Source organism: Arvicola amphibius, chromosome 12, assembly GCF_903992535.2.
Source record: "Arvicola amphibius chromosome 12, mArvAmp1.2, whole genome shotgun sequence".
Taxonomy (NCBI): domain Eukaryota; kingdom Metazoa; phylum Chordata; class Mammalia; order Rodentia; family Cricetidae; genus Arvicola; species Arvicola amphibius.
The window spans coordinates 71108585-71135281 of NC_052058.2; the positions used below are offsets into that span (position 1 = coordinate 71108585).

General features: G+C 38.6%; 1 protein-coding gene across 2 annotated transcripts in view; it reads left to right on the top strand.

Moving 5' to 3' along the window:
* The window catches only part of Odr4 (odr-4 GPCR localization factor homolog), a 38284-nt gene extending 21181 nt beyond the window's left edge, over positions 1-17103 (top strand). For both annotated transcript variants that reach the window (XM_038349121.1, XM_038349122.1), the window contains 5 exons: positions 630-758; positions 1355-1445; positions 5082-5252; positions 14718-14828; positions 15380-17103. In XM_038349121.1, the coding sequence (XP_038205049.1) occupies positions 630-758; positions 1355-1445; positions 5082-5252; positions 14718-14828; positions 15380-15447 (570 nt within the window). In that variant the 3' untranslated portion in view covers positions 15448-17103. The remainder of the gene's footprint in view (positions 1-629; positions 759-1354; positions 1446-5081; positions 5253-14717; positions 14829-15379) is intronic.
* Positions 17104-26697: the final 9594 nt, after the last annotated feature.

Consider the following 26697-nt stretch of genomic DNA (forward strand, 5'->3'; position numbering starts at 1 on the left):
TTGCATAAAATAATAATAAACATTTAAATGTCTGGAGCATCTGAAAAACAAGAAGTATTGAGTACTGTGTCCCCTGGAGACAATGGGGCATGAAATGAAAGCAGCCATGTCACCCCTTTGAAACACAATAGCATTTTCTGGTGACACTCTAGATGATGTTAGAGTCTCACCTGAGGAAAGCGTGGCAATAAATGTGTGTCTGTGCGTTGGTTAGAATTTACCATGTTTATATGTCCTAGTTTGTTACTTTTGTGGCTTTCTTGTATTCCGTGCCTTGTATCTCCTACTGCAGCATGCCTTCTTTATGCATCTTTTTATCTTCATAATACTTTCCTACGGAATCTACAAATAATGTATTTTAGGAGATATATTAACTACTAGTATTTTAAATATTCATGTTAGTGAGAAAACATTAAGATGTAGTTGGTTTTCTGTGTTAAGAATGCCCAGAAAATATGTCATTTGAGATATATGAAGAGCTTTTAATCACTTATGGAGAATATTTTCAAGTGCTTAGACAAGAAATCCTTCCTCTTCTATAAAATGCCTACATACTGGTTAAATGTTTCCTGTAATGAATCATGTTAGGACTGTTAGGACTGATAATGGACTACAATTTTGTCTTTCAGCCCCTGAGTTCAGATCACAGATCCACTGCCACGGTCCAGATCTGTAGTGGCTCTGTAAACCTCCGGGGGGATGTGAAATGTCGAGCTTTCATCCACAGCAACAGACCCAAGGTTAAAGATGCCGTGCAGGTAAGAGAGTAGCTGGCGTGAAAAAAATGGAAACTATTAAATCCTAGAAGTTTGCTTTCTTTTTATCTTAATTTTATGATTATTAATTTGGTTTTAATTAATGAAGTTCTAATCGCTTTCAAAATTTTTATGTGTAGACTATATGGGTTTAATAAGTATTCCACTCTTATAATATATCAGTACCTTTGAAATAATTTCTTTTGAGGGGAGTTCAATTTCTTAATAGACTTATCACAGAAGACTTTCTTAGGTAGTGTTTCAAAGTCCAAAAAAAAAAAAAAAAAATAGTGACCAGCATTTATATCATAATACATTTTCTGATTTAGAATATTGGAAAATTTTGTTTAGATGCAAACTTTAATTCTTTATTTGGCTTTAAATTACTATTTGAATGTGGGTTACATGGATGTATAACTAAGCTACAACTGTGTTAATAGTAACAGTTATGCTGAGTGTATGAGAAGAACAAGCAAAATGATGGGCCAGGTATTGAGTGGACACTGTTGTTCCCGAAAGCAAATTATGAGGATTTTTTTTGTAATGAAATAATTCAACTCTGACGTATTTTATTTCTTACTGTGTCTTTTTTCCCATAGGCAGTGAAGAGAGATATTTTGAACACAGTTGCTGATCGCTGTGAAATACTTTTTGAGGACCTGCTTTTGAATGAAACTCCAGAAAAAAAAAGTATGACTCTAAGAACTTTTTTGTCTTTGTTCTTTTTCATACAGTAAGATAATCAAGATTTAACATGTATGTCATCTTCTATAGCATATTTTGTAATAGTAAGTTATTTTTTTACTTTTATTGCTGAGTAAAATCTTTTCAGTTCTCCCTCCTCCACCATTGTTGTTTTGAACATTTCTGTTAGCAAAGCTATCACATTTAGCAGTTCCAAGGAAGACTGTTTTAATGTTCTACATCCTTTTCTCCTCCTTTTAAAAATGAGTCCTTTGAGCATCTCTTACAATGTGTTTTCACTGTGTTCACTCCCTCTATCACCCCTCCTGGGTCCTCCTTACCCACCCAGATTTGTTCGTTTGTTTTTTTGTTTGTTTGTTTGTTTGTTTGTTGTTTTTATATACCAGGCTAATTTTTTTTGACATAAAGCTTTATTAAAGGAGAGAGGGGGAGAGGGAGAGAGAGAGAGAGAGAAAGAGAGGGGGGGCGCGTGTGCACACGCAAAAGGGGGGGCAGTGAGAAGAGAGAGAGGGAAGAGATTCAGGATGACTCCAAGAGACCAGAGGTCGCTGGGAGTGGGCGTGGAAAGGGGCGGGGACCAAAAGAATAACATTCCCGGGTATTTAAAGACTTAGTAGCTGGGCAGCTGCTTGTAGCTGGGCGGAGACCTGCGGAACACGTGTGACCAGTGGCGGTGGGTGAACAGGGCAGTGCAGGCGCGGGTTAAACGGCACAGACACAGAAAATAGACAATAAAGCTTTATTGAAAGGAGAGAGGGAGAGAGGGGGAGGAGGGAGAGGGGGGGGTGCGTGTGCACACGCAAAAGGGGGGCAGTGAGAAGAGCTTATACCAGGCTAATTTGTGCTGCCCACGTATTTTTTGGATGTCTTGTCTTGCACTGGAGCATGCTTAATCCACTAGGGGTCACATCTTTGAGAAGACTGACTTTGCTCTTAGCAGCTATCAATTGCAACAGCCCCTTAACTCGCTTCCCTTCTCTGTGCTGCAATTGAATGGCTTGAGTTTGTGCTCATCTTGTGGCATGCCTGTCACAGTCGCTCTGTGTTCATCTGTGCAGCTGCCCTGCAGTGTCCGGGAAAGCACTGTTTCTTTATAGTCGTCTACCATCTCTGGCTCTTACAGTCCTTTCTGCCCCTCTTCTGCAATAATCCAGAGCCTTGGGCAGGGTTGTGTGTGATACAGATGCCTCACTTAGGCCTGAGCGTTCTGCAATCTCTCATTCTCTGTACCACAACTGGTTGTGGGTCTCTGTGTTAATTGCCATTTACTACAAAAGAGACTTCTGATGAGGGATGATAGATACACTAATCTATGGGTATAACAATAAGTCAATAGGGGTTCGTTTAATGTGATGCCCATTCAACAGCATATAGAGTAGTCATCTAGGGCCTCTGTCCTAGCAAGCCAGAGGTTCTTGGCCCTGCGAACAGTGCCAGGTGTGAGTTCCAAACTGGAGTAAGCTTTAAGTCCAGTCTGAAAATGGTTGGTTCCCCACATGACTTCAGTGCCTTTGGCACTAGTCGACGTGTCTTACCAAGCCAATTGTCACTGTAGCTAGCAGGGTTCACAGCAGAGTAAGATCGATTTCTTTTTTTCATCCGAGTAGCATTGCAAACCACCTTCTAGTACTGTTATCTGGCCTGTAAGAATGAGGCTATCAATGAGCACCTGCTTGATTTCTTCATAGGTTCTGACAGTGAGGTCATGATGAGCAACACCTGCAAAAGCCTATACTGTTTAGGGATTTCTGGGATGTTCCTCGCCAGTAACTCCAAAAGACGCAACCCATTCTCAGCACCAGACTTTTTATTTGTAGAGGCACCGTTGCCCAAACTTTTTATATACGAGCATGTAAATACTCTAGGAAGCATCTACAGTATTGGGTTTTCATATGTCTTTTGTGTTAGTTATCCCTTCCTGTATTCCCTCCTCTTCCCCCTTCCATTCCTGCCCCATACAACACTTTCCATTCAATTATCCCCCTTTGATTCTATATATAGCTTCTTCTGTCTCCACTTTCAGAGAGAATTTTTTTAAATAATTGCCTCTGATTGAACTACTTTTGCCAGAGTAAACAGTGTCAGCAGTTTGACTTTAAGATTTTGTTGGTGTTGTAGGTTTCAAGTCACTGTAGGTGTACTCAAATATTAACTTATTAGTGTTTGCTGTATAGTGGATTTTCTAAGGTACTGTTTATATATTGTTATGTTTTATATTTCTTAGCTATTTCTCTAGCAGACTTGATTAGGTTCTAGATGGTTGAATTCCATCTCTGGGGAAACATAAGCGGTTTATGCTTTACATCTTAGTGATTTGTATTAAAACAGTTTTGTACTCAAAACATATATTAAGTATGCCTTGAAACTACACCTTTTTGTCTCCATTCCTTCTTTTCTGCTAGTCGATGAATTTCTGATTCTAAATGTTTTGTTTTGATTTTCTTCTTTAATGAGTACTTATATGCATTGAAATTAGTTCTTTGACATTCAGTTTTTGTAACATTCTTTAATTGGACAAACATAGAATCCAAATTTGAAGTGTGCTTAAGATTTTACGTGTCAGTTGTCCATGAATGTTATAACCATTTTCAAATTTTGACTTTCAAGTATGTTTGGTTCAAAAAATACCATCATCCTAATTTTGTATGCTGTGGTACAAACTGCACTTATGTAATTCTAACAGTAGGAGGCAGTGTGGTCAAAGAATAAAATTATTCAATTTATTATTGAATTATACAAATGAGATCATACACTAAAAGTGGAAGAATCCTGTAGTTTATGTCACCGAGTTTCCCATGACACTTAAGGAATACTTTAGCATCTTCTGTTTGCAATTATATAAAGTAATCCTAGTTTCTTGAAGAGGAAGTATAGGTTGCAAATAGAATGACCCCAATTTTCTGTTTGATCTTTACATTGATAACGTTTTAATCATATCTGATGCAGACAACGTGATTACTATTTACAAAAATGTCTACTTGTGTGTTAGTTGTTAGAAGCACGTCTTGAGCTAACTGGCAGTTATATTTATGTAGCTAGTAACTTTTTTAGAGGTATCTAGTCTAATTTGCAAGTACCCACAGAAATGTGAAGCATGGTCTCTGGGGAGACGGCTCACCGAGTGAAAGTGCTGGCTCCCAAGATGAGGACCTGAGCTCAATCCCAAGAACAACGCCAGATGGTGTGGCATGGGCTTCTATTCAGTGTTGGGGAGGCAAAGTCAGGGAAGGCTCTTGCATTGACCTCAAACATTCATAAATGAAGAAAAAGTTAGCAATAAAATTCACAATACTTGCAAGGTTAAAACAAAAACAAGAAAGGCAGCAATCTATAGGGGAGTTACAAAATTGACTGAGTGTTCTATCATAGGACACAATGGGTCTTATGATGACATGTGATTAGCAACATCTCTATGTTAAAGGCAAGGAGGGTTGTATGTTTCATAGGTTGCATTATCTAGGTCCTTTTGAAGAAGTAAGGGAAATTGAGAAAGAAAGAACTCGATATAAAAGCAGTTTCATCAGCTAGAAAGTTCAAAATCATTGTCATTTCAAACATGTTTTTATGTTTTTTGAAGTAAATATTTATTAATACCAATTAATAATGTAATATTCTTTTTAGATTATGAACTTCCTCACCGAGTTTTCATTCCCCTTCCTGGATCCGCTATAAGGTTATGTGATTATAAATTTGGTGATGAATCGGCTGAAGAAATCAGAGACCATTTTTCAGAGATGTTAGATCATGAGATTCAAGTAGAAGACTTGGAAATTGCAGAGGAAGTAAACACAGGTAATTAAAATCTGCTTAGACGTTATCTAAATTCATCATGCCTTCCTGTTTTCTTAAAGCTAATTCTGTTTGATACTTCAAATTATTTTTTTTGTTTTTTGAGACAGGGTTTCTCTGTAGCTGTCCTGGAACTTGTTCTGTAGACTAGGCTGGCCTTGAACTCACAGAGAGATCTGCCTGCTTCTGGTGGGATTAAAGGCGTGCGCCACCACCGCCCAGCAATACTTCACATTATTAACTGAGTATGTACAAACACATACATATAACAGATCTCCACACATAAAAACATACAATGAGTATTTTCTTTGGAAACTACGCAAACACATCAAGTGTTTTTTTTTTTTTGAGTTTAGCAAGTGAATCTTCATGAGACAAATTCAGCTTTAAATGTGTGGAAATATGTAGCTTTCAGGAATTTATTTCAACATGAGAAAAATTTTTCTTAAGCTGTTTTAGAAAATTTTCCCTGTGTAATTTGTTATTTTTTTATGTCCTTGTTGTATAAGGAGGGCACTAAGGTAAGGTGGACAGTTGAAGAAATCATATAAAGATGGTTTGGATAGAGCATAGACTTGATACTGTCCAGTTGTATAGCCCAGGGATTCCTTTAGCCTTTGTTTGCCCATTTGACCTGACCTTTAGGAGGTTTTATTTGATTTGCCTTTTAGTTTTATTTTCAATAAGTATAAGATATAAAAATGTGTATGTAAAGAAATGTTCAAATAGATGTTTCTAAATATTATGTAATGTTCTTTTAAAAATGCTATAAAGTCCCAGGCGGCAGCTGTAGGCAGACAGTGGACTCTGGGAGCAGCCAGTCCCCAGGCAGAGACTCACGGGTCCTGAGCGGGTCCGGGCGGGTCCCCAAGCAACTAGTGGCAGGAAATGCTGGTGAGTCCCCCATGGGGGGGGCAGAAGACAGAGACCTGGACAGACACAACATGTTCAGTGTTTATTCAGGGGGTTATGGAGAGGAAAGGAAGAAGGGGGGCAGAGAGAGACTCGAGAAGGAGAAGAGAAAGGAAAGAGAGAGAGGGACAGAGAGACAGGGAGACTCGCGCAAAAGGCCAAGGGACAGCAGGAAGAGAGAGATTCAAGATGGCGGTGAGAGGTCAGGGGTACCCCACCCCCCCCACCCCCGGGAGTGGGCGTGGCTTGCCTCTTAAAAGGACAGAAAACATAACAGTATGTAATAAAATTATTTGTAAATAGTAGGTACTGAGTAAAGAACAGCTTATTTTAGAAGTTTGTAGTTTGGTAGAAAGTGTCTGGGTTATGTTTGAATATGAATGTTTATTAAATATGAATAATAATTTTAAAAATTCCTTTTCTAATTTCTTATTCAATTCTGTTTCATTAATTCCCAGACCCCATCAGGGGAGAGTATAGGGTTCATTTTGGTAAAGCCATGTGGCATTTAAGCAGGCAGAACACTCATATGTATAAAAATAAAGAAGTCTTTAAAAAGTAAAAATTTTAAAACAGAAAGTATATTGGAGTCAGAGGATTCCATGCCATTACAGCTACCCAAGAGGCTAAAATGTGAAATGATAGGATCTCTTGAGCCTAGGAATTTGGGAGTACCTAGTCTGTGTAAAATTTTCCAGAGAGAGAGACATTTTTTTTCCCAAGAAATGATCTGGTAAAAATGAGAATGTCGAATGTTTGGTATTCATCAAAATCCCTTTACTTCGAATGATGATGTTTTACTTCATCTCTGTTGCTGCAATTAAATACTCTAAGAAAACAACTTAGTAGTAAGGGGGGTTATATTAGCTCACATTTTATAGTTAGTCATTGTGACAGGAATTGGTCCTGTCACCTCCACAGGCAAGAGCAGAGTAATGTATGCATGTGAGCTTAGTCTCAATTAGCCTTCTCTACTTTGTAATTCAGGGCTCCATACCAGGAGAGGGCACCTTCAGCCTGGTCTTCCCACATCAGTTCAGGCAGTCTAGACAGTCACAGACATGTCTCCAAGCCCACTTGATCCAAATAGTCCCCTACTGTAACTCTCTTCCCTTGTGAGGCTACAGTGTGTCACATTGACAGCAGAACTCTCATGGGGAGAAGGAAGATTTTGTTGTGTTCACTTCCTGGTCTCTAGTACCTAATGATGTTTCTTGAGCCATTCTGTTAACTGTAACCTAAATTAGTGGTCCCCAACCTTTCTAGTGCTGTGACCTTTAATACAGTCCTCTTGTGGTGACCCCAACCGTAACATTATTTTGTTGCTACTTCATAACTGTAGTTTTGCTACTGTTATAAATTGTAACTATTTGATATGCAGGGTGTCTGATATGCACTCACAGGGTGAGAACTGCTGGGTCCTAAATGAATGTCAGAAATGTTACGGTGATTCATCTCTTTCTTTTAATACATAGATCTGTATCCCAAGAAGATGAGTACACAGATTCTATTCTTCTTTATTCTGGGTAGCAGTCAGCCTTCTGTAACTAAACTTTGTTCAAGAATATGGATCCATAAAACACATACATTGCTTCTTGGCTGCATTCATGCTTCAAATTTCTAAATTTAATGTTCTAAATATTTTAGAGCCAAATAGTTCCACACACTTTATTCTCTTTGGTATAGTTTCTGAACAATGTTTTTTTTGTTTTGTTTTGTTTTCCTTTCTACCTATTTTCCTTCTTCTAGATTAGGAATTTCTAACCTGTGATGACCAAAACTCTTAAAGTCTAAATTGACTCAGAAGGCCTAAAACCTCTTGAAAATATTTGTGTATTTGCTAGGAAACATCTTGTATCTTTCAACAGGTTAGTGATTTAAAGAAATAAAATTTAAAGAAATAAAATAAAATTACATTTGTTTATTATCATTACCAAATAGTATCTACTAGATCTTCCTAAGAATTAATTACCAGAATGAGTAGAATTGTATACCCATCATCACTAATATATTGATTGGTGCTTTGACTTCAAGTACTTTAGATTATGACTGTATTTGGAGATACTTAAAAGCTGATTTTGTTAAATGATATCATTAGCTTAGGTCCTAATCAAATTGTGCCAGCATCCTTAGGACAAGAGAACATTGGCACATATAAAGGGGTACAAGAAAAGTTTATACAGCAAGGAAAGGCCAGCGAGGACAAAGGAAAGCAGCAGCTATCTGCGAGCCGAGGAGTGTGTATTCAGAAGACATCAAAAGTACTCATACCTGTAGAAGGAGCGGCGGGGCTGTGTCCCGCCACCTGGCTAACTTTACCCCAAATAATTACACAGAAACTGTATTCTTTTATACACGGCCTGGCCCATTATCTGTAGCCTCTTATTGGTTAATTCTCACATCTTCCTTTAACCCATATTTAGTAATCCGTGTAGCACCATGAGGTGTGGCTACCAGGAGAGATCTTAACCTGCGTCCATCTCGGAGAGGAGAAGCATGCATGGCGGAGAGGAGAAGCATGCATGGCGACTCACTATGGCGAATGCCTGAAGCGTCTCCCCTCTCTTTCCCAGAATTCTGTTCTGTCTACTCCACCTACCTAATTTTCTGTCTCTTAAAGGGCCAAGGCAGTTTTCTTTATTAATTAACCAATGAAAGTAACATAGACAGATAACTCTCCTCCATCACATACCCTGATATTCAGCTTCTAGCCCCAGAATGAGAAAACAAGATTTCTGATGTCTAAACCAAACAAACCAAAACGAAACAATATCCTCTACTCCAATTTAAAAGATAGACTGATGTCAGAGAATATAGTAAGATTTTCAGAGTACCTAGGGACTACTTAAGAATAATGATCAGAATGCTAAGGTCTACAGTTACTTGATTGGTGATTCAATAAGAAAAAAAAAAATTTTCCCCCAGGCATGGTGGAAGTTTTAAGTGCTAGTCCCTAAGTCCTAGCACTCAGGAGGCTGAGGCAGGGAGTTCCAGGCCAGCCTGGAACTTCTGAGGAAGAACCGTAACAACAAAAATTGCAAACATAGGCAATACGTATTGTAAGTATATGATCTACAAGGCTTTTCTTTTTCTATCTTTAAACTGTATTTTCTTTCCTGAGAGCCAGTACTCGGAGTAGACAGTGGATTAGGTTCCTAAAGTTCTGTCTTCCTTCTTCTCTTTAGCAAGTGTATTGTACAACAGGGGTCAGTACAGTCAGTGGTCATCTACCCCTCCTGTCAGATGGTTAGTCTCAACTCAAGGGTGCTGGTGTTTTTCTCTTTACCATGCCCTCCCTGTGTGTAGCAGGGTTAGGGTGTGCAAACACTAAGGCCAGTAAGTCTTGTCTTCCTCCTGAGCCTGCCAGTCTAGATGACAAAATAAGACCTTGGTTTCAGTTCCACTCCTAGAAGGTGGGAAGACACCCAGTTTCGGTGTTCTCATATTCTCCCTATCATTGCCTTTAGTTTTCACTTCTTAGCACACATCTGTCTTACAGATTGCCGTGTAATTCAGTAGAGAATACCAACTTTATTAAAAGCCCTATAATTTTGACTACATCTCATTTTTGCAAATAAATGACTGTTAGACTTGGCATTGGTGGCGCATGCTTTTAATCAGTTCTCGGCAGGTACAGGCAGGTGGATCTCTGTAAGTTCAAGGCCAGTCTGGTCTACAGAGCTAGTTCCAGGACAGCCACGGTGACTACACAGAGAAACCCTGTTTTGAGAAACAAAAAGAAAGAAAGAAAAAAAAGAAAAGAAATTACTTTTAGACCTCAAAACAATGCACTTTATTTATTATCAGAATTAAGTGCTTGCCCTGTGGGCCATATTATACCTTTTGTTTTAGCAGTGCTTATATCATGTTAAATATTAATATCATGATCCAAGGAATATAAAGTATCTTAAATATTCATGATAAAATTGTATGTAATCCCGCCTTAAAAACTGAGTAGTCCTAGGTAGCATGTAAATAGGAATTCATATATCTGCTTTTGTAGGCTTTAACATTATAAGTGTAGCTTGGGAATTTAGAGTTTGCTTTTTTGTTGTTGTTGTTGTTGGAGGTGGTGGGTCTTTTGGGGGGGGTGTTTTTTGGTTTTGTTTTTTCTTTTTTTTTCTTTTTTTGGTTTTTTGAGACAGGGTTTCTCTGTGTAGCTCTGGCTGTCCTGGAAGTCACTTTGTAGACCAGGCTGGCCTTGAACTCATGGAGATACACCTGCCTCTGCCTCCTGAGTGCTGAGATTAAAGGCATTAGCCACCATTCCCAGCTGGGAATGTAGTTTTATACCTCACTGCATTTTGATTTTCTTCCTGTTTATCTTTTTCTTACTCTGGCAGTGTAAGGTAAAGACAATGTCTTGGTTGCTTTTCTGTGGCTATGATAAAATGCCTGGCAAGCAAGTAAAGGGAGACAGGACTTACTGTGGCTCACAGTTCAGGAATGCAGTCTGTCCTGGAGGGAGTCACAGTGGCAGGAGTTTGAGAGAGCTGGTCACACATGGTGTCTGCAGTTGGGAAGCAGAGAACAATAAATGCTGATGCTCAGCTAGCTCTCTACTTTTCCTGCAGTCCAGGATACAAGCTCAGGGGATAGCGTCACCCACGTTTTCAGTAGGTCTTTCTATCCTAGGTAACCAAATTGAGGTCATCCCTCATGTGTGCGCTTAGAGGCTTGTCTCCTAGCATTCTAGATACTGTCAGCAATACTTACCATCCCAGATGGGTTACCTGAATGTTATTTATTACAATAACAAAGGGGAACACTAGAGGAGTTTGAAAGTTGGGTGTGGATACTCAGATAGAATAGGTAGTATAGAAGCTACACTGATAGGAAACAATGACTTTCTAGATATGCATATTTTTCTGTGTAATGAGTAATAAGTAATGCACTGGCAATATTACCATTCAATGTAAAACCCTTTGGACATATGAATTATAATCAAGCTAAGAATTATTATGTATTGATTGCCTTTAGTATATTAAACATTAGGATTCTAAAGAGAGAATATAGTAATACTTCTCAAGAATCTTGCAGCACAGTTAATGTACAAAGATCTAGACTGTTGTGAAGACAATTAGGTCTGTAATAGAAAAGTGGACAGATTACCAGGTTCACAGTAGATGCGCTCTCTCCATGTGGGACTCGGACATTTCTTGACTTTAAGCTGATATTGAATGGAGAATAAAGTAGAAGTGATCAGGCATTTTAGAAGCTGAACACTGGTCTGAGGTAGCCAAGAATAAAAATTATTATGTAGAATTACGTTAGCTTTGCCTCACTCAGAATTTGTTGAATTGGAAGGGCTAATTTAGTAACTCTGTATAGTTTTAATAGAAAATATGTTCTTTACTATTTGGGTGTAGGGTAATAAAACTATAAGTTTCATTCATATATTAAGGGTTTTAAGCTAAACTTCTTGCTTGTTTGGGGTTATATTCAATTTCTCATTCTTTTATTTACCTGAAGGCATTGAGTGTGTAGCTTATCTTTTAGATGCATAATGCAAGCTATAGTGTGATTTGACTTGAGTCTCAGCCTGCCACTTACAGCTGTAGGACCTGTCTAAGGCCTTGCTACACCCAGATTCCTTTGGGAGTATTTTCTAAAAAGTAATACATATAAATGGAGGGTGGTAGGATACTTTATCAGATAATTTCCTTTGCATATTAATAAAAACATGAATATTAAATTATGAACATAATATAATATACTTGGATTTCCAGAAGCATCTGAAATCGGGGTTTCTATAAACAATAAGCCCCTGAAAATAGGTTCACATTCAGAAGTAGAAGTGAGTTATGTATTTAGGGATATTAAGCTTTCTAAATATCTGGTGTTATTCCTAAGTTTTTGAAATTATTATATGTTTGACTGTTACTGTATGGTCTATAATATAGTTGTCAAGTAGTTGCTATGTTTAAAAATAAATGTTTTGCCAAGTAAGTATCTTCAAGTAACATACTTTTAAATGACTTAAGGGATAAAAAACAAATTGTTTGTCAAAATGACTCACTAATGTTGAAGGATAACCATGGTTTTAAAATTTCTTGGATGTGTTAGTCATATCATAGACATTAACTTAATAATTCCGATGTACTTTGTCTATTATCAGATAAAAATAAGTTGAGACACACCTTTAAAATTTGCTGAAACTCTTCTTTGTCAGTTCTGTCCTGGCACTGGAGCCAGTTTTTCTTTGTTACTAAATATCCATTACTTACTGTTTTCCGTGGCTGAATCCAGGGCCTTGTGCATGGGTAGGCAAGCTTCCGACTGCTGAGCTATCGCCCCATACTTGGTCTTTGGAGACATGACTTGTTACGTGGTTTAGGCAGGCCTTGAACTCCTTCTTACTCCCATGCCTGAGAAGCATTAATAATTTAAAGGAAAAATAAATAATCCTGGTTACTTATTGTGATGCTAGGAATGAATTCAGGGCCTTGTGCATGGCAGGAAGTCACACTGCCGTTTAGCTGTATCTCAATGCCTGGCCCTTCCTTTTAAAGCATGATCTGTTTTCTTCAAATTTGCTAACTTTCTGTCTCAGCCTCCTGAGTACTGAATATCAGGTGTGTGACACCACCACACCCAACTAATGGTGTGTATTTATGGATAAATTGTTGACTGTAGGGAACTCATCTATTGAAAAAGTTCAATTACTGGGGCTTACAAGATGGCTCAGCTGGTAATGGCACTTGCTGTCTATACTAATAGGAAAATAATGAAGTACGTAAAAGGCTCCCCCCCCACTTTTTCTTTCCATTTTGATACCACAGATCCCTATTAAATAAATTTATGTGCCATCCTTATGTGTCTATGCTTGTATATGGGATATATACATAAAGACTATTCTAAGTAGGCACAGGGTGTTTAAATATAAGCAAACACTTCAATATGTCTTATTTTATGTTCCTCTCTCTCTCTCACACACACACATACACACACACACACACACACACACACACACTGCTGTACTCTGTTGTTGGTAATGAAGGGATCAATCTGAAATAATTCTTTTGAGCGTCGTTGTCTAGAGTTCTTCGCACTGTGCTGCACCAGCACTTCTGGGGGCCGTGTGAGTCTGGCCAGGCTCCTCCAGGACTCCGTTCCTGCCACAGGCTGCACAATGCTGCTTTCTTCTGATTTACATATGGTGATTTTCCTGTCAGATTTTGTTTTCATAGAATTCTTTTTTGTTTTTTTGTTTTTTTTTGTTTTGTTTTGTTTTGTTTTGTTTTGTTTTTTTCGAGACAGGGTTTCTCTGTGGCTTTGGAGCCTGTCCTGGAACTAGCTCTTGTAGACCAGGCTGGTCTCTTTCATAGAATTCTTTAGCACTATGGAAGGAGAAACAAAAGCCACTAGCCTGTATGATCTCTAAAGATGTTATAAAGTTAAACAGTTTCAGTTGGCATTAATTAAATTTAGATAGGCAAATGTATATAAATAATTGCCAGCATAATGAAGGGAAAACTTATATTTGGGCTAGGACTATGGCTCAGTAAAAGTCTGACTATCAGAGGTCCATCTCAGGAACCCTAGGCTAAGGGAGGACAAACTCCTATGAGTTGTCCTCAGACTCCACGTGCCCACCTTGGCACATGTGCACCCCCCACCCATGCCCACAGCATATCACACACACACACACACACACACACACAAATACAACTTTCAAAAATTATTTTTTAGCTGGGCTGTGGTGGCGCATGCCTTTAGTCCCAGCATTCGGGAGGCAGAAGTAGGCGGTCTCTGTGAATTCGAGGCCAGCCTGGTCTACAAGAGCTAGTTCCAGGATAGGCTCCAAAGCTATAGAGAAACCCTTTCTTGAAAAACCAAAAATAGATAGATAGATAGATAGATAGATAGATAGATAGATAGATAGATAGTTATTTTCTGCCATTTAAAAAACAAGATGAAAAACAATTTACAAACCTTAGGTCGACTACCTAGAATCTTCAGCTTCATGCTTTCCCTACTAGGATTTGTAAAATGTGATACAGTACTTGCCTTCCTTAACTTTCAGAGGTTTATAAGGTAGAATTTCTAGTCATATTTCCCTGGTGTATGTCAAATTTCAGAGATTAAAAGTCAATAATCTCTTTCTTCATTAGGCCAAATAGAAAACCTTTTTACATAATATAGTCCAAGTAGGTTCTTTCTCTTACTTTCTTTCTGTAATCGAATTTCAATTTGAGAACTGAATAAATACAGGAGTCATTCACTTCAGTGTAGGTCACGTGTTCTGATGATCTCTATCCTGTGAAATTTAGCCTATCTACATTCAGTAAAGAAAAGGTTTTTTCATGTTAAGTAAAAGATGAACAGGAATCAGGAAAGATGACGCTGGTTAAGAGCACTTGCTGCTCTTATGAAGGATTTTAATTCAGTTCCAGAGCACAGACATCCATGTGGGCAAATACACATGCACATAACAATAAAATAAAACAGTTTTTACAGTGAAAATCCAGATCTTTAAAAAAAATAGGCGAGTGGAAGGAAAATGCTGTGGCTTGTATATAGTCTTTCATGTAGGCTTCGCTCTGATTGCTGCAGCTTGTGTGACTTCGTCTGTGAGGAGCGACGCGCCTACGACTGACACAGGAGAAGAACAGCCCCAGCAGCCACATGAAACTCCAATTGCATTGAAGATTCAGCAAAACATAGGTATTTGCTTTTTTATAACTTTGAAAAATGAATTGATTTTGAGTTTTCTTTTTATCCTAAAATTAATTTCATTTAACCAAAGTGTTAGATTAAGGCAGTACTTACTGAGTATGATGAAAGTAACGATAGCTACACCATAAATGTGCATTATAATGGCTGAGAAGCACTACAACCGGATCTGTGTTTCGGTGTAACCTAAGTGTGAAACAACTGACATATTGGTATGTGTGTATAAGTGTATGTCTCTGTGTACTTATACGTATGCGTATGTCCATACATATGCACATATATTTACAGAAACTTTCTAAACTACTTGTTCTGTTTTCTTTTAGTGTGCTTGTGTCAGAGACACTTTGGCCAGTCTTTATGACTTTTCTAAATTTTAGTATGTACATATCAGTACATATTTGCAGTATGTGCATATATGTGTACGTCTGATGTGTGTAGTGTCTAGAGGCCCATCTGTTACCTGCATTGCAGAGCCTGAGGATCAGCTGAGCCATTCTTTCGCTCATTCCACTCCCATTGTTTTGTGTTTGTTTCACTTCTAGGTGCGATTGCAGCAATTGCAGTTGCAGTCCTTGCGGCGGGCATCTCCTTCCATTACTTCAGTGATTAGGGTGAGGCACAAAGAGCTGCCTGATCACCGGAACACACTGATCGACAGCGTGAAAACTAAAGATGTAAATGCCCCACCTGCATTTAAGCTCTGCTACGAGAATGTCTATTAGATGTGTTTCTGACTTACATGACATCACCAGCTGCCTCGTTTCCCCTGCTTTTATTATCAGGCCCAGGTTGTCAAAAGTAAACTATGCATCTAAATGGAGTTGCATGTAACAAATCACTATTATTTATTGTCAGAAGATTCAAAATGTGAGCTATTTTAGAATTTAGTCCTACTGAATGACATCACACATTGATCAAAATATATAAACTATGAGCAGTCAGTATCAACCACAGTTGATATATCATCAGGAATTGTCTCTAAGTTCATCCTAGAGGACATTTCCAATACGCACTCAGTTGCAACAGCTTATGGACGTGGTTTAAGTTTGAGGCCATGAATACTGTTTTAAGCATACAAATGAACAGTGGTTTCCTGGATGTCAGGCGCTAGTAGCTGCACGGCAGTATGCTGCTGGCCTCACACAAAAACAGAGAAATATGAATCGGAGATGCTGTCTTAGGTAGGGCACTTAATCTTCTGTAGCTCTCACAGTGCAGATCCTGGCAGAAACAAACTAGTAGCACTCCTAACTTAGATCCAAGACTCCCATAAATTATGATCATGCAGTATTTTATTAGTTCATGATTGTAAGTCATGAGGTACAAGAGACAGTGAATCAGCATGAGAATTAACTATAGGAAAAAACAGTCATTGAAGTCATTTCTCCCAAGTCCACAACAACAACTCAGAGAATAAAGGATAGAGCCATAGATATGGATGAGAGCCCGGTAGTGCTCCATAGGATAAACTAAGAGGAGAAAAAAACCAAAACAACAACAAAACCACAGTCATTAAAGTCACTTTTCCCAAGTCCACAACAGTGATGTAGAGAACAAAGAATAGAGCCATGGATGTGGACGAGAGTCGGGAAGTGCTCCTTAGAATGAGGACCACATTCTTTAAAGGAAGAGGACAAACTGCAGGCGGGTCAGTAGTAGCAGACACAGCGGAAGAGATCAGTGGAGTGGAAGGGAGAGCAGCAGGAGGGAGGTGAGAAGGAAGGGGTGATGGTCTGGGAGAACCATGTGGGGAGAATGGAAGAGAGGCAGCACTTGAGATGGCAGGGTACCCCACACGTGTTAGCAAAACATTTATAAATTCAAGAAACAATATAGCTTAAACACATTTAAAAAAATAAAATCTGTGATTTGATCCAAGTAGTGAACCACAAGATACAAAGCAAGGTTTTTAAGAAACCAAAGGGACATAAAGCTCCTCAGCAGAGGCAAGTCAGTCTGATACAGAGTAGACCCCCAGTAGCGGCAGCGTACACAAGAAAGCAGGAAATGCCTTCAGACTTGAATGAAACTGTAAAAACCAGTGCAAAGCAGAACTCAGAACCCACAGACCTTCACTAAAGAAACTGAAACGGGATGGTCTTCAAACGAGGAAAATTACTCCAAAAGCAAGGTCTGAAATGAAGTGTTGATTAACAAAGTGATCAATATTGTAAATTTAAAGTGTTGTTTATATAAAGCAATCATAATGAAGTATTTATAGAAATTGTACACTTGTAAAACCGAATAAATATTGTTATGCAACCTTGCTGTGGAGTTTTCAAATAAGGATATTACTGGGGAAATCTGGTTCAAAAGAAAGAGGTGAGCAGTTAGAAGCAAAGTGCTCTGAGTGCCTGGTGCCAAGTTAATGTTAAGTTAGATTATTTCACTGTGTGTTACTCTCAAGGGTACCTTCTCAAAAAAGAGGCAGGCGGTGAAACAGTCCAATGAAAAGGAGATTAGGAGGAACAAAGTACAAATAAAGGAAGAGATTAGAGGGGACGAGTACGGTAAGTAATAATAGCTCTGCATGCTTCACAGACACCAGGCCCTGGGCTGTTTCCCATCACAAAACAAAGACAAGTGCGACTCTGGCTCAAAATAAACAAACAAATTAAATGGACAAGTATTTAGACCAAATAGACAAAATTAAATTTGTTAAATGCAGATGCTAAATAGATCTGTCCAGTAGTAGGGAATAGTAAACAAATTATGATTTCTTTTTGTCAACACCTGCCTCAGATTTTTACCCCTCTTTTAAAGGCAGTACTACTATTCAGAATCTTAACCACACATTGAAAGCAAACGTGGTGAGGGAAGACTTCCTACGTTATTGTATGAGACTAATATAGCTTACTAAGTGAGGATAGCCAGAGAAAAGAAAACCTCAGGCTAATAACACTTCTTAACACACGTGAAGGTGAGATGCACCATTCGAGTTAACTCAGCACTATATTAAGAAGATACCAAGAGCAGGAAGATGCTTATTAACTTTCTGTTCATAGTTCTTTAGAAAAGTGAGATAAAGACACAAAGAAAGCCCAAGGCATTTAAAGAACATGGGACTAGATAAATGAAAAGATTTATCTGCCTAAGAAACTAAGGCCATAACCAGTACCATTTTATGTTCACTAGGTTATGAAACTAAGACATCTCCATGTCTAATGAAAATGGTGTGATGAGAGACACTTCACACTAGAGGTGTTCAGGAAGCCATTCGGCCTTGTAGAGTTAAGTAATTGTATGTACTCTACATACATACATACTCTTGCATAGATACATCTGTAAGAGAATGTGCTGTGTTTATGACCATAATCCAAATGTTAATGAAGAGTAAACTATAGAGGATGTAATTTTAGTTAGCAGGGAGAATGACCTCCATGCAAACCCAAAGGTAGAACTGAAAAGGGACCCTAGCTATCAGTAGTAGTTCGTCACATTCTGACCAACACAGTGGGGTTAACTCAGGCTCTATGACAAGCTCATAAGCTTGGTCGATTCTTAGTTTGGGGATTTGTCTAAATATAGATTAGCTACCGCACAACATATGCCCAGGAAATTGTTCTTGACTTCTGGTTTTATCCCAATGAGCAAATATATTGGGAAAAACTGATAAGCTATTAAAGGTATGTTAATGTTAATAGGTTTTGATTTATTTGTTGTTAAGGACAAGCAATGAAAGAGAAGTGACTGGTTTGTCTGCTTTCACCATTTTGAAAGCACTTTTGCACTCATTGAATCAATGATTTTTGCATAATACTCGTAAGTGGGGGAAAGGCTTACTGATAGGACCCTAACCTGAGGAGTGTAATTGAAGCATTGCTCATATTTAGGAAGAGGAAACATCTGAGTAATGTGCTAGATAGTTTCTGTGTCAACTTGACACCTGTTAGGGTCATCTGAGAAGTTGACCCTCAACCTTAGTTGGAAAAAATGCCTCCATATGATTGGCCTGTAGGCAAGCCTACGGACCATTTGCTTCACAAGTGTGTGTGGTGCTATCATTGGGCACATGGGCCTGGGAGAGTATAAGGAAGCATACTGAGCAAGCAGGTAAGCAGCACTCCTCCATGGCCTCAGCATCAGTTTGACCTGCAGGTTCCTGCCTTGAGTTTCTGCCCCCACTTTTTGATTATGGACTACAAGCTGTAAGATGAAATAAACCGTTTCTCCCCCAAGTTGCTTTTGGTCATGGTGTTTTATCCCGGCAATAAAAACTCTAAGATGCCAGAAGCAAAGACCTGTATTTTGAGATCTGCATTTTGTTTACAGCCATCTTAAGCTCACAAGTTAAGAAAAATATTTACCTCTATCCCCCTCTACAGAGTCTAGAAAATCAACCTGGCATCTTATCTCCTAGCAGAGACCTGCAGGAACCAGGCTCCGGAACTCATTAGCATTTTCCTTTGTTGGTCAACAATCACAGACCCTCAGCATTTACTTATCAGCTGGGGACATCTCCAGACCTGAATTCCAGCAGAACTGAGCTTCCTGACACCCTTCCCTTCCCCCTGATACCTTTCCCTTCCCCCCCCCCCCCCCCCCCCCCCCCCCCCCCCCCCCCCGCCCGTTTGCTAAATAACAGCTTCTGAGGAAATAATAAACTAGACGGCTTGATCAGAAATCCTGTCTTGCCATCACTTCTCGAGTCTCTTGCCCCTTCATTCCTCTCCCCTAGATTTATCAGGGACCACCGTTCGCATCCTGCTGGCCAGGATACTAAGACAGGTAACTAATCATTTGTCTCAATGATCAGAAATAGATTATTCCTGATTTTTATCTTTGTACAATGTTTTTAAATGATTTACGTATCTTAGCATCATCTAGTGAAGCTAGATTTTTCTTTTGTGCTATGGAATTTCTGAAATGGTGATCCCCAAAGAGCCCTGCTTAAAAATTCTTAATTAAGGCATGACATTTTAGAAAGGAACCCTCATCTAACTTGCTCATTTTGTTAAGGTATTTTGTTTATGGAATTGGGAAAGGAACTTACTGGTCAAGATGAAAATAGTTCATTCAGGTCTCAGATTCTATTTTAGTCATATCCAATCTGGTTGTAGGTATACCAGATGCCTAATCCTATGATTAAAATATAGAATATCAATTAGCTGAGGGCGATGGTGACACATGCCTTTAATCCTAGCACTTGGGAGGATGTGAGTTTGAGGTCATCCTGGTCAACAAGAGCTAGTTCCAGGAAAGCCAGGGCTATTACACAGAGAAACCTTGTCTTGAAAAACAACAAAACAACAAAAAGAAAGAAAGAAAAAGAAAAAAGGATATTCATCAATTAGTTGAGATATTAGGTTACTGTATCTTTGTTTAAGTAAAATAACAGATTTTTAAATATTTTTTGTGCTTTCAAGTTAGTGTTATTGAAAATGCATGCTACTGTTAAATAGCTAATAATAAATGAGTATAAATAGCTAATAACTAGAAAATAGAGTTGTACTGCCACATCTGTCAAAAACAGAATCTTGTTAAGTCAGTTAATTCCTTTGGCTTTGGGGCAGACTCACAGCATCAGCACTCATTAAATAGTGCTTTTCAATTTACAAAGTGTTTTTCATCTCTATCTATCTCTGACAGTTTAGAAACTGAAGCTCAAGGAAGTGACTTCCTAAACATAGTGATTAATGCTTGGGTAATTGGGTGTTATATACTAAGAAGAGAGACACTGATGAAAAGGAATGATTGAGAATATAGAATCAAGAAAGGACAACTCTATGAAACAGAAAATGTGGATCTGAACTTCCTCTGAAAGTGAGGAAGGTCAACTTTAAAGGAGTAAACACTGGCTTTTAGAGAAGGAATGCTTGCTAACACAGCAGTTCATTCAGAGTAAGGAGAAAGTTGGTGCTGATGGTTTGTTAGGCTTGGTGATACCTGATACCTTCAGATTTCTCTGAGTTTACAGAGTCATCTGAGAATGAAAAAAAAATGTGAGAAAAAGGACATTTGCAAAACTTGTTGCAAAGAATAGGTCATCAGGCAGACCAAATAAACAGTGGGATGCCAGATGGCATATTTACCATTGAGCTTACTGATTAGAAATGAATGAAATTGTGTGCTTTCCACCAAGACTCTGTCTCCTCAGATTCAAATGCAGAAATTTGAACTAGTATTGTTTAAAATGTTGGTTGTTATACTGTAAATTCACGGTATCTAAAACAATGACAATAATAGAAGTAGCCTTTAATAGGAGCCTTGTTTAATAAATAAGTTAAAAACAAACAAGTGCTTAGAAATTCGGGGCAGTGATGATCCTAACTGAAGCGAAGCTGGGTAAGAAAAGTGAAGAGGAAAAAGATAGCAGAAAGAGTGTGCATACATTAATAGATTGGCAGTGTACTATGAAGAGATAAATGTGGAGGTCTAGAAGAAATACAAGAACTGTTTCTTTTAGTATCCCACACGTAAATATATAATTACAGCAATGTTTTGGGGAAGAAACAACATACATGTGATAGCAAGGAAGTCAATAGCTAAGGTGAAATAGGTCATTTCCATGAGATGAGAAGCTCAAGGAACAGCATGCCATTTGCAGGTGATGGCCGTCTTTTAGAATGATGACACCCAACATAGTGATAGGACTTGAAGTATAAAGGAAGACTTGAAAACAAGTGTCCAGTTTCTCATAAGTGACGGAAATGATTAGTGAGCCAATAGTTGAGTTACACAGATAGGAAGAGCGGGCCACACACTAGTTACTCATGCCTAAAAGATGAAGATGTTTATAGACATAAGTGATGTCTAGTGTGAGGCAAGGGGAAGCACCAAATGATGATCATGAAATAATAGATAACACCTCAACATGATAAAGAAAAAGATGCCCTGAAGATTGAGGTATCCATTATACCAAATATGGGAAGGAAATAGAGAAGAAGTTAGTTAGAAATAAAGGGAAGTGTATTGATTTTAAAGAGTAAGAAAGCACAGATTGCAAGGATGATGGTACAGGAGAGGATTAGGATGGAGAACCCCTGGGCACTGAGCAGAAGTTAGTGAATGCTAACTTTAGATTTTGACTAATAAGTGAATTCTTGGAATCATGATAAACTTAGCTTCAGGACTTTGTTTTGTTTGTTTGTTTTGAGTAGGTTGCATTCTGGGATTAACAGTAAAAAAGATCTGGTAAACATGACTGAAGTGAGCAGCCCATTGCGACAAGCTTTAGTACAGTTCAGAGACAGGAAAGGTGTCATCAGGCCATGGTAGGAGCATCAACTATAGCTGTGACCCTCATAGAGCTAAGCACGTTCCAGGGATAAACACAACTTGTTCATATTTTATCTTTTACATACACTGTTAGAGTTGATGATATTTTATTCAGTTTTGTATCTACACTGATAAGTATTAAAGGATGAGAATAATACTCTTTAATTTTTCATTCTCTCACTGTCTATCTGGTTTGGGTATTAAGATTTTATTAATTTTTTCACAATTATGACAAATACCTGTAATCTCAGAATTTAAAAGGAGGAATCAGGAAGACTGGGAATTTATAGACTAGCCTGAACTGTAAAGCAAATTTCAGGCCAGTCTGAACTACTTAAGCCTTAGGCTATCCTGGGTCACATAGTTAAAGACTCAGTCTCAAAAATGCCAAGAAGGAAGAGCGGGAGAAAGCAGAGGAGAGAGAAAGGAAAAAGAAGAGAAGTAGGATGAAGAAGAATATTATTATTTGTTATATTTTCAGGAATTTGTACATAATTATTTTAAAAATTGATTATTTTTTCTGTGTTTAGGGTGTATGTATGCCTGTGCATCACATGAGTGCAGTACCTGTGGAGGCCAGAAGAGGGCCCTGGGACTGGAGTTACAGACATTTGTGAACTGCCATATGGTCTTCTGGAAGAAGAGCCAGTGCTTTTTAACTATTGATCCGTTTCTCTAGCCCATCCATATGCTTTATTTCTCAGCTCTGTTTATATGTTTTTCAAAGATTTCTATTGTATGCATATGCTTCTTCCACATGCTATTCTAATATCCTGTCGGCCTTTTTAAAGGGCCAGCTTTTCATATTCTGGATTCTTTAAAATAATTTGTTAGTTCTCCGAGAGCTCGTAAATGTGTTTCATATTCACCCCCCACTGTCCCAACTCTTACTAGATCCATACCTCTTCTCTACTCACCAAACTTTGTGGGGTTTTTTTGTTTGTTTTTTCTAAAAACCTATCAAGTCCAATTTGAGCTTCCCCAATATTCTAGTATGTGTGGTCTTCTACTCACTTGCACATGATAACTTACCAGAGGCTGTGCTCTTAAAGAAAGCTGCTTCTCCCTCTCCTAGCATCTAACAATTGCCATTTGCCCCAGCTAGGGATGGTAATGTGTGTTTAATTCCCACCACCATGCTGGGATTTTCTGTCTTGGGCTTGCATAGGTTTTGTGGGTGTTGCTGCAACCACTGAGTTCATATATGCAGCTGCCCTGCTGTGTCCTAAAGACACTCTTTTATGTTACACTCTTCCTGCTCCCTCTTTTGCAAGCATCCCTGAGTCTTTAGTGGAGGTGATTCAGTATATACATTCTATTTAGGGCTGAGCATTCTGCAGTATTTATTCTCTTCATCTTGGCCAGTTGTGGGTCTCTGTGTTAACAACTATCTATTGTAAATGGAAACTTTATAAAGAGAATTTATATTCCATTGATTTCCAGCCTTACTTGCTTTCTCATTATTCTACCTTAAGCTTTATCATATTTCTTAACTTCTGGGTTAGATACTCATATAACTTATTGTCCTTTGATTTTATAATTTGTTTGTTGTGTTGATGGGCTCTACCACTGATCTATTTCCCTATGCCTTTTAATTTATGTTTCTATTAGTACAGTTTTTCATGTGTGATGTTTTGTTACAAAGAATCTCATTATAGCTTAGTTTTAAGAGTTTGGTATTCCTATAAAAAGCCATTATTTAAGGGACTCTCTGGATTGGATATTAAAAGTAAAATTGTTAGTACTTATTGTATTACAGTTCTAAAATTTGTTCCTACAGTTTCCTAATTTATCTTTGAGAATTTTCCTTGTATATTGTGGGAAGAAACTGCTTATTTCATGAACTGTTTGTTGCAGGGTTATATATAGACAACAATCTTAGATGAACCTTGTTTTACAATTATCATTTGTATGGGACACATGATGTGCATAAGTAGGTTGTGTTCTGAGCCTGATTTTTGGTATTTTATCTAGTAAATATTGAAAAAAGTACTACAATCTATGATGATGAATTATCGTTTTCTCTTATATCAATTATTTTTATAAGAAACAAGGAGTAATTTGCATATTTATTAGATTCTTGTTTCATATACTATCCTACTTACTTTCTTCATTGCTGTGACAAACTAACTGACAAACTGTAATTTCTGGAGGGAAGAATTTATTCTGACTTACAGTTTGAGGAGGTACAGTCTATCATGGCAGGAAAGACACAGCAGAAGTAGGAGACCAGCTGGTTCATTGGATCTTCAGTCACAAAGCAGAGTGACCAGAACACAGGTCAGGCTATAAAGTTACAAGCCCAGTTACAGATCCACATCCTAAGGGTTCTACGGCTTTCTCCCATGGTGCCTTCATCCTGAGCAAGTGTTCAAACATGAGCATGTGACAGACATTTCACGTTCAATCTATAACATTTCACCCATAGCTCCCATTGGTTCATGGCCATTTTGTGATGTGAAATGCATTCATCCCAACTTTCCAAGTTCTTTTAATGAAAAGCATTCCCAAAACTATTTAAATGCCTAAAGTCTCTTCCAAGGACCAAATCAATCTCTTAACTGTGAGCTCCTATAGAATCAAAGGGAAAACTATTTATTTCCAATATAAAATGCCCAAAGTAAGCATTCCTGTTCTAAATGGGAGAATGGGAGCAAAAAGATTGAACCAAAGCAAGACAGAAATCCAAGGAAACAGTAAATCTTCTAGCTCCATGTCTGACATTTTGGATAAAATGTCTGATAAAATACTGATAAAAGCATCTTAGCTCCAAAGGACAGGTAGCCCTTGCTTCCCCACCTCCAGCATGAGTCTTTCTTGATCTGGCTCTCCATTCCATGTATGCAGCTTTCTTTGGTGGGTGTCCATTGGTCTGACCTCTCAAACATCCTGTGCCCTTCTTTCCAATTTGTGCTTCACTTCACTCTAAGGGTCTCTTATGCTATCTCTAAACCTGACATGTGTTGCTTGACTTCATAGACTTCCTGGAACCATAGAGTCAGAGTACAGGCAACATTTTTCATGATAACAAAACCAGTACCATGTAGACAACACTACCAAGTTCTGCTATCAACTCAAAATAGACAGTGGCCCACTTGGACCACAGCTGTAGCTGCTCTTGTGTGCTGACCCTGGGGAAACACTTGCTCACTCAATCATTTCCTAAGAGTAAGGAACCCCTTTGGTGCTCTGAGGTTAGTCTCTCTTCTTTTGAATGAGTTTGCATTTGACAAAGTGGAGCCTTTGATGGATGGGGTCCTGCTCTTCAGCTATGCCCCTGCGGAGAAGGGGGTTTCTCTTTTAAAAACTACAGCTTTTTTTTTTTTTTAGTTATAACTTTAAATTTGTCTGTGGCCTCTTCCGAGACAAACTGCATTCTTTTCCCCATTCTGCAACACTCACTGATCTTTTTCACCTGCATAAGAGTGATAATCAATAACCATGCCATACCCTGGATGCTTTCCTGCCTTGAAATTTCGTCCACTAAACACATGACTCTATCGTGTTCAGCCTTGCTTCAGTTCTCAGGACACAGGCAGAATGCAGCTAGGTTCTTTGCCAAAATGTAACCCAGATGACCTCTGCCCCGGTTCCCGAGAGAGTCTTGGTCCTCTCTGAAAGCTCAGAAGCCAGACACCCACAGCCCATATTTATTTCAGTTTCAGTCTCTAAAATTCCAAAAGTTCTACCAGAATAGCTCATTAAACTTTGTGCACTGGATAGTTTCTTTTGTCTAGTTGATAAAGCCTAGAATCACCTGGGAAGAGGAAGCATTAAGTGAAAAATTGCCTCCATCAGATTGGCCTGAATTGTCCTGATTGTTGATTGATGTGGGAGGGCCCATTCCACTGTGGCACCATGCCTAGGTGTAATTGGAAGTTTCTCTCCTGCCCACCAGTTCCCAACTATCCACCCAGAGGCTTAATATTAATCACAAACTGTTTGGCCGATGACTCAAGCTTATTACTAACTAGCTCTTACACCTTAAATTAACCCATTTCTATTAATCTATGTATTGCCCATGGTCATGGTGTTACCTTATGTCTTGTTTCTCTGGCAGCTGCTGGTATTTCCCTGACTGTCTTCTTTCCCCTGTTGCTGCTTGAATTTCCTGCCTAGCTATATTCTGCCTGGCTATTGACCAAATCTGCTTCTTTATTAACCAATAGTAATAAGACATTTTTTACAGCATATAGAAGAGCATCCCACATCACCCAGGCAAATGGGTATGAGTTGCATAAGGAAGTTGGATGCGTAAGAGCCAGAGGGAACAACTCAATAAATTACCCCTTTGGTTTCTGCTTCAGTTTCTGTTAGAGGTCCTACCATGACATCTCTGAGTGATGGATTTTGATCTGGAAGTGTAAGTCAAATAACTCCCTTTCTTCCAAGTTGCTTTTCATCATGGTATTTATCACAGCAAGCAAAATGGAATGCCTTCTTGCAGCATTCAAGGACTTTTATAACCCGAAGTTCCAAACTCTTTCACGTTGCTCTTGTTAATCAGTTGCAAAGGCCCAAGTGATGTGCAGTTGGGTTTATCGCAGCAGTAGCTCCACTTAGCAGCACTAAATTTATGTTAGCTGCTTTCCCCATTACTGTGATAAAATACCTAGCAACAAGCAATTTAAGGAAGGAAGAA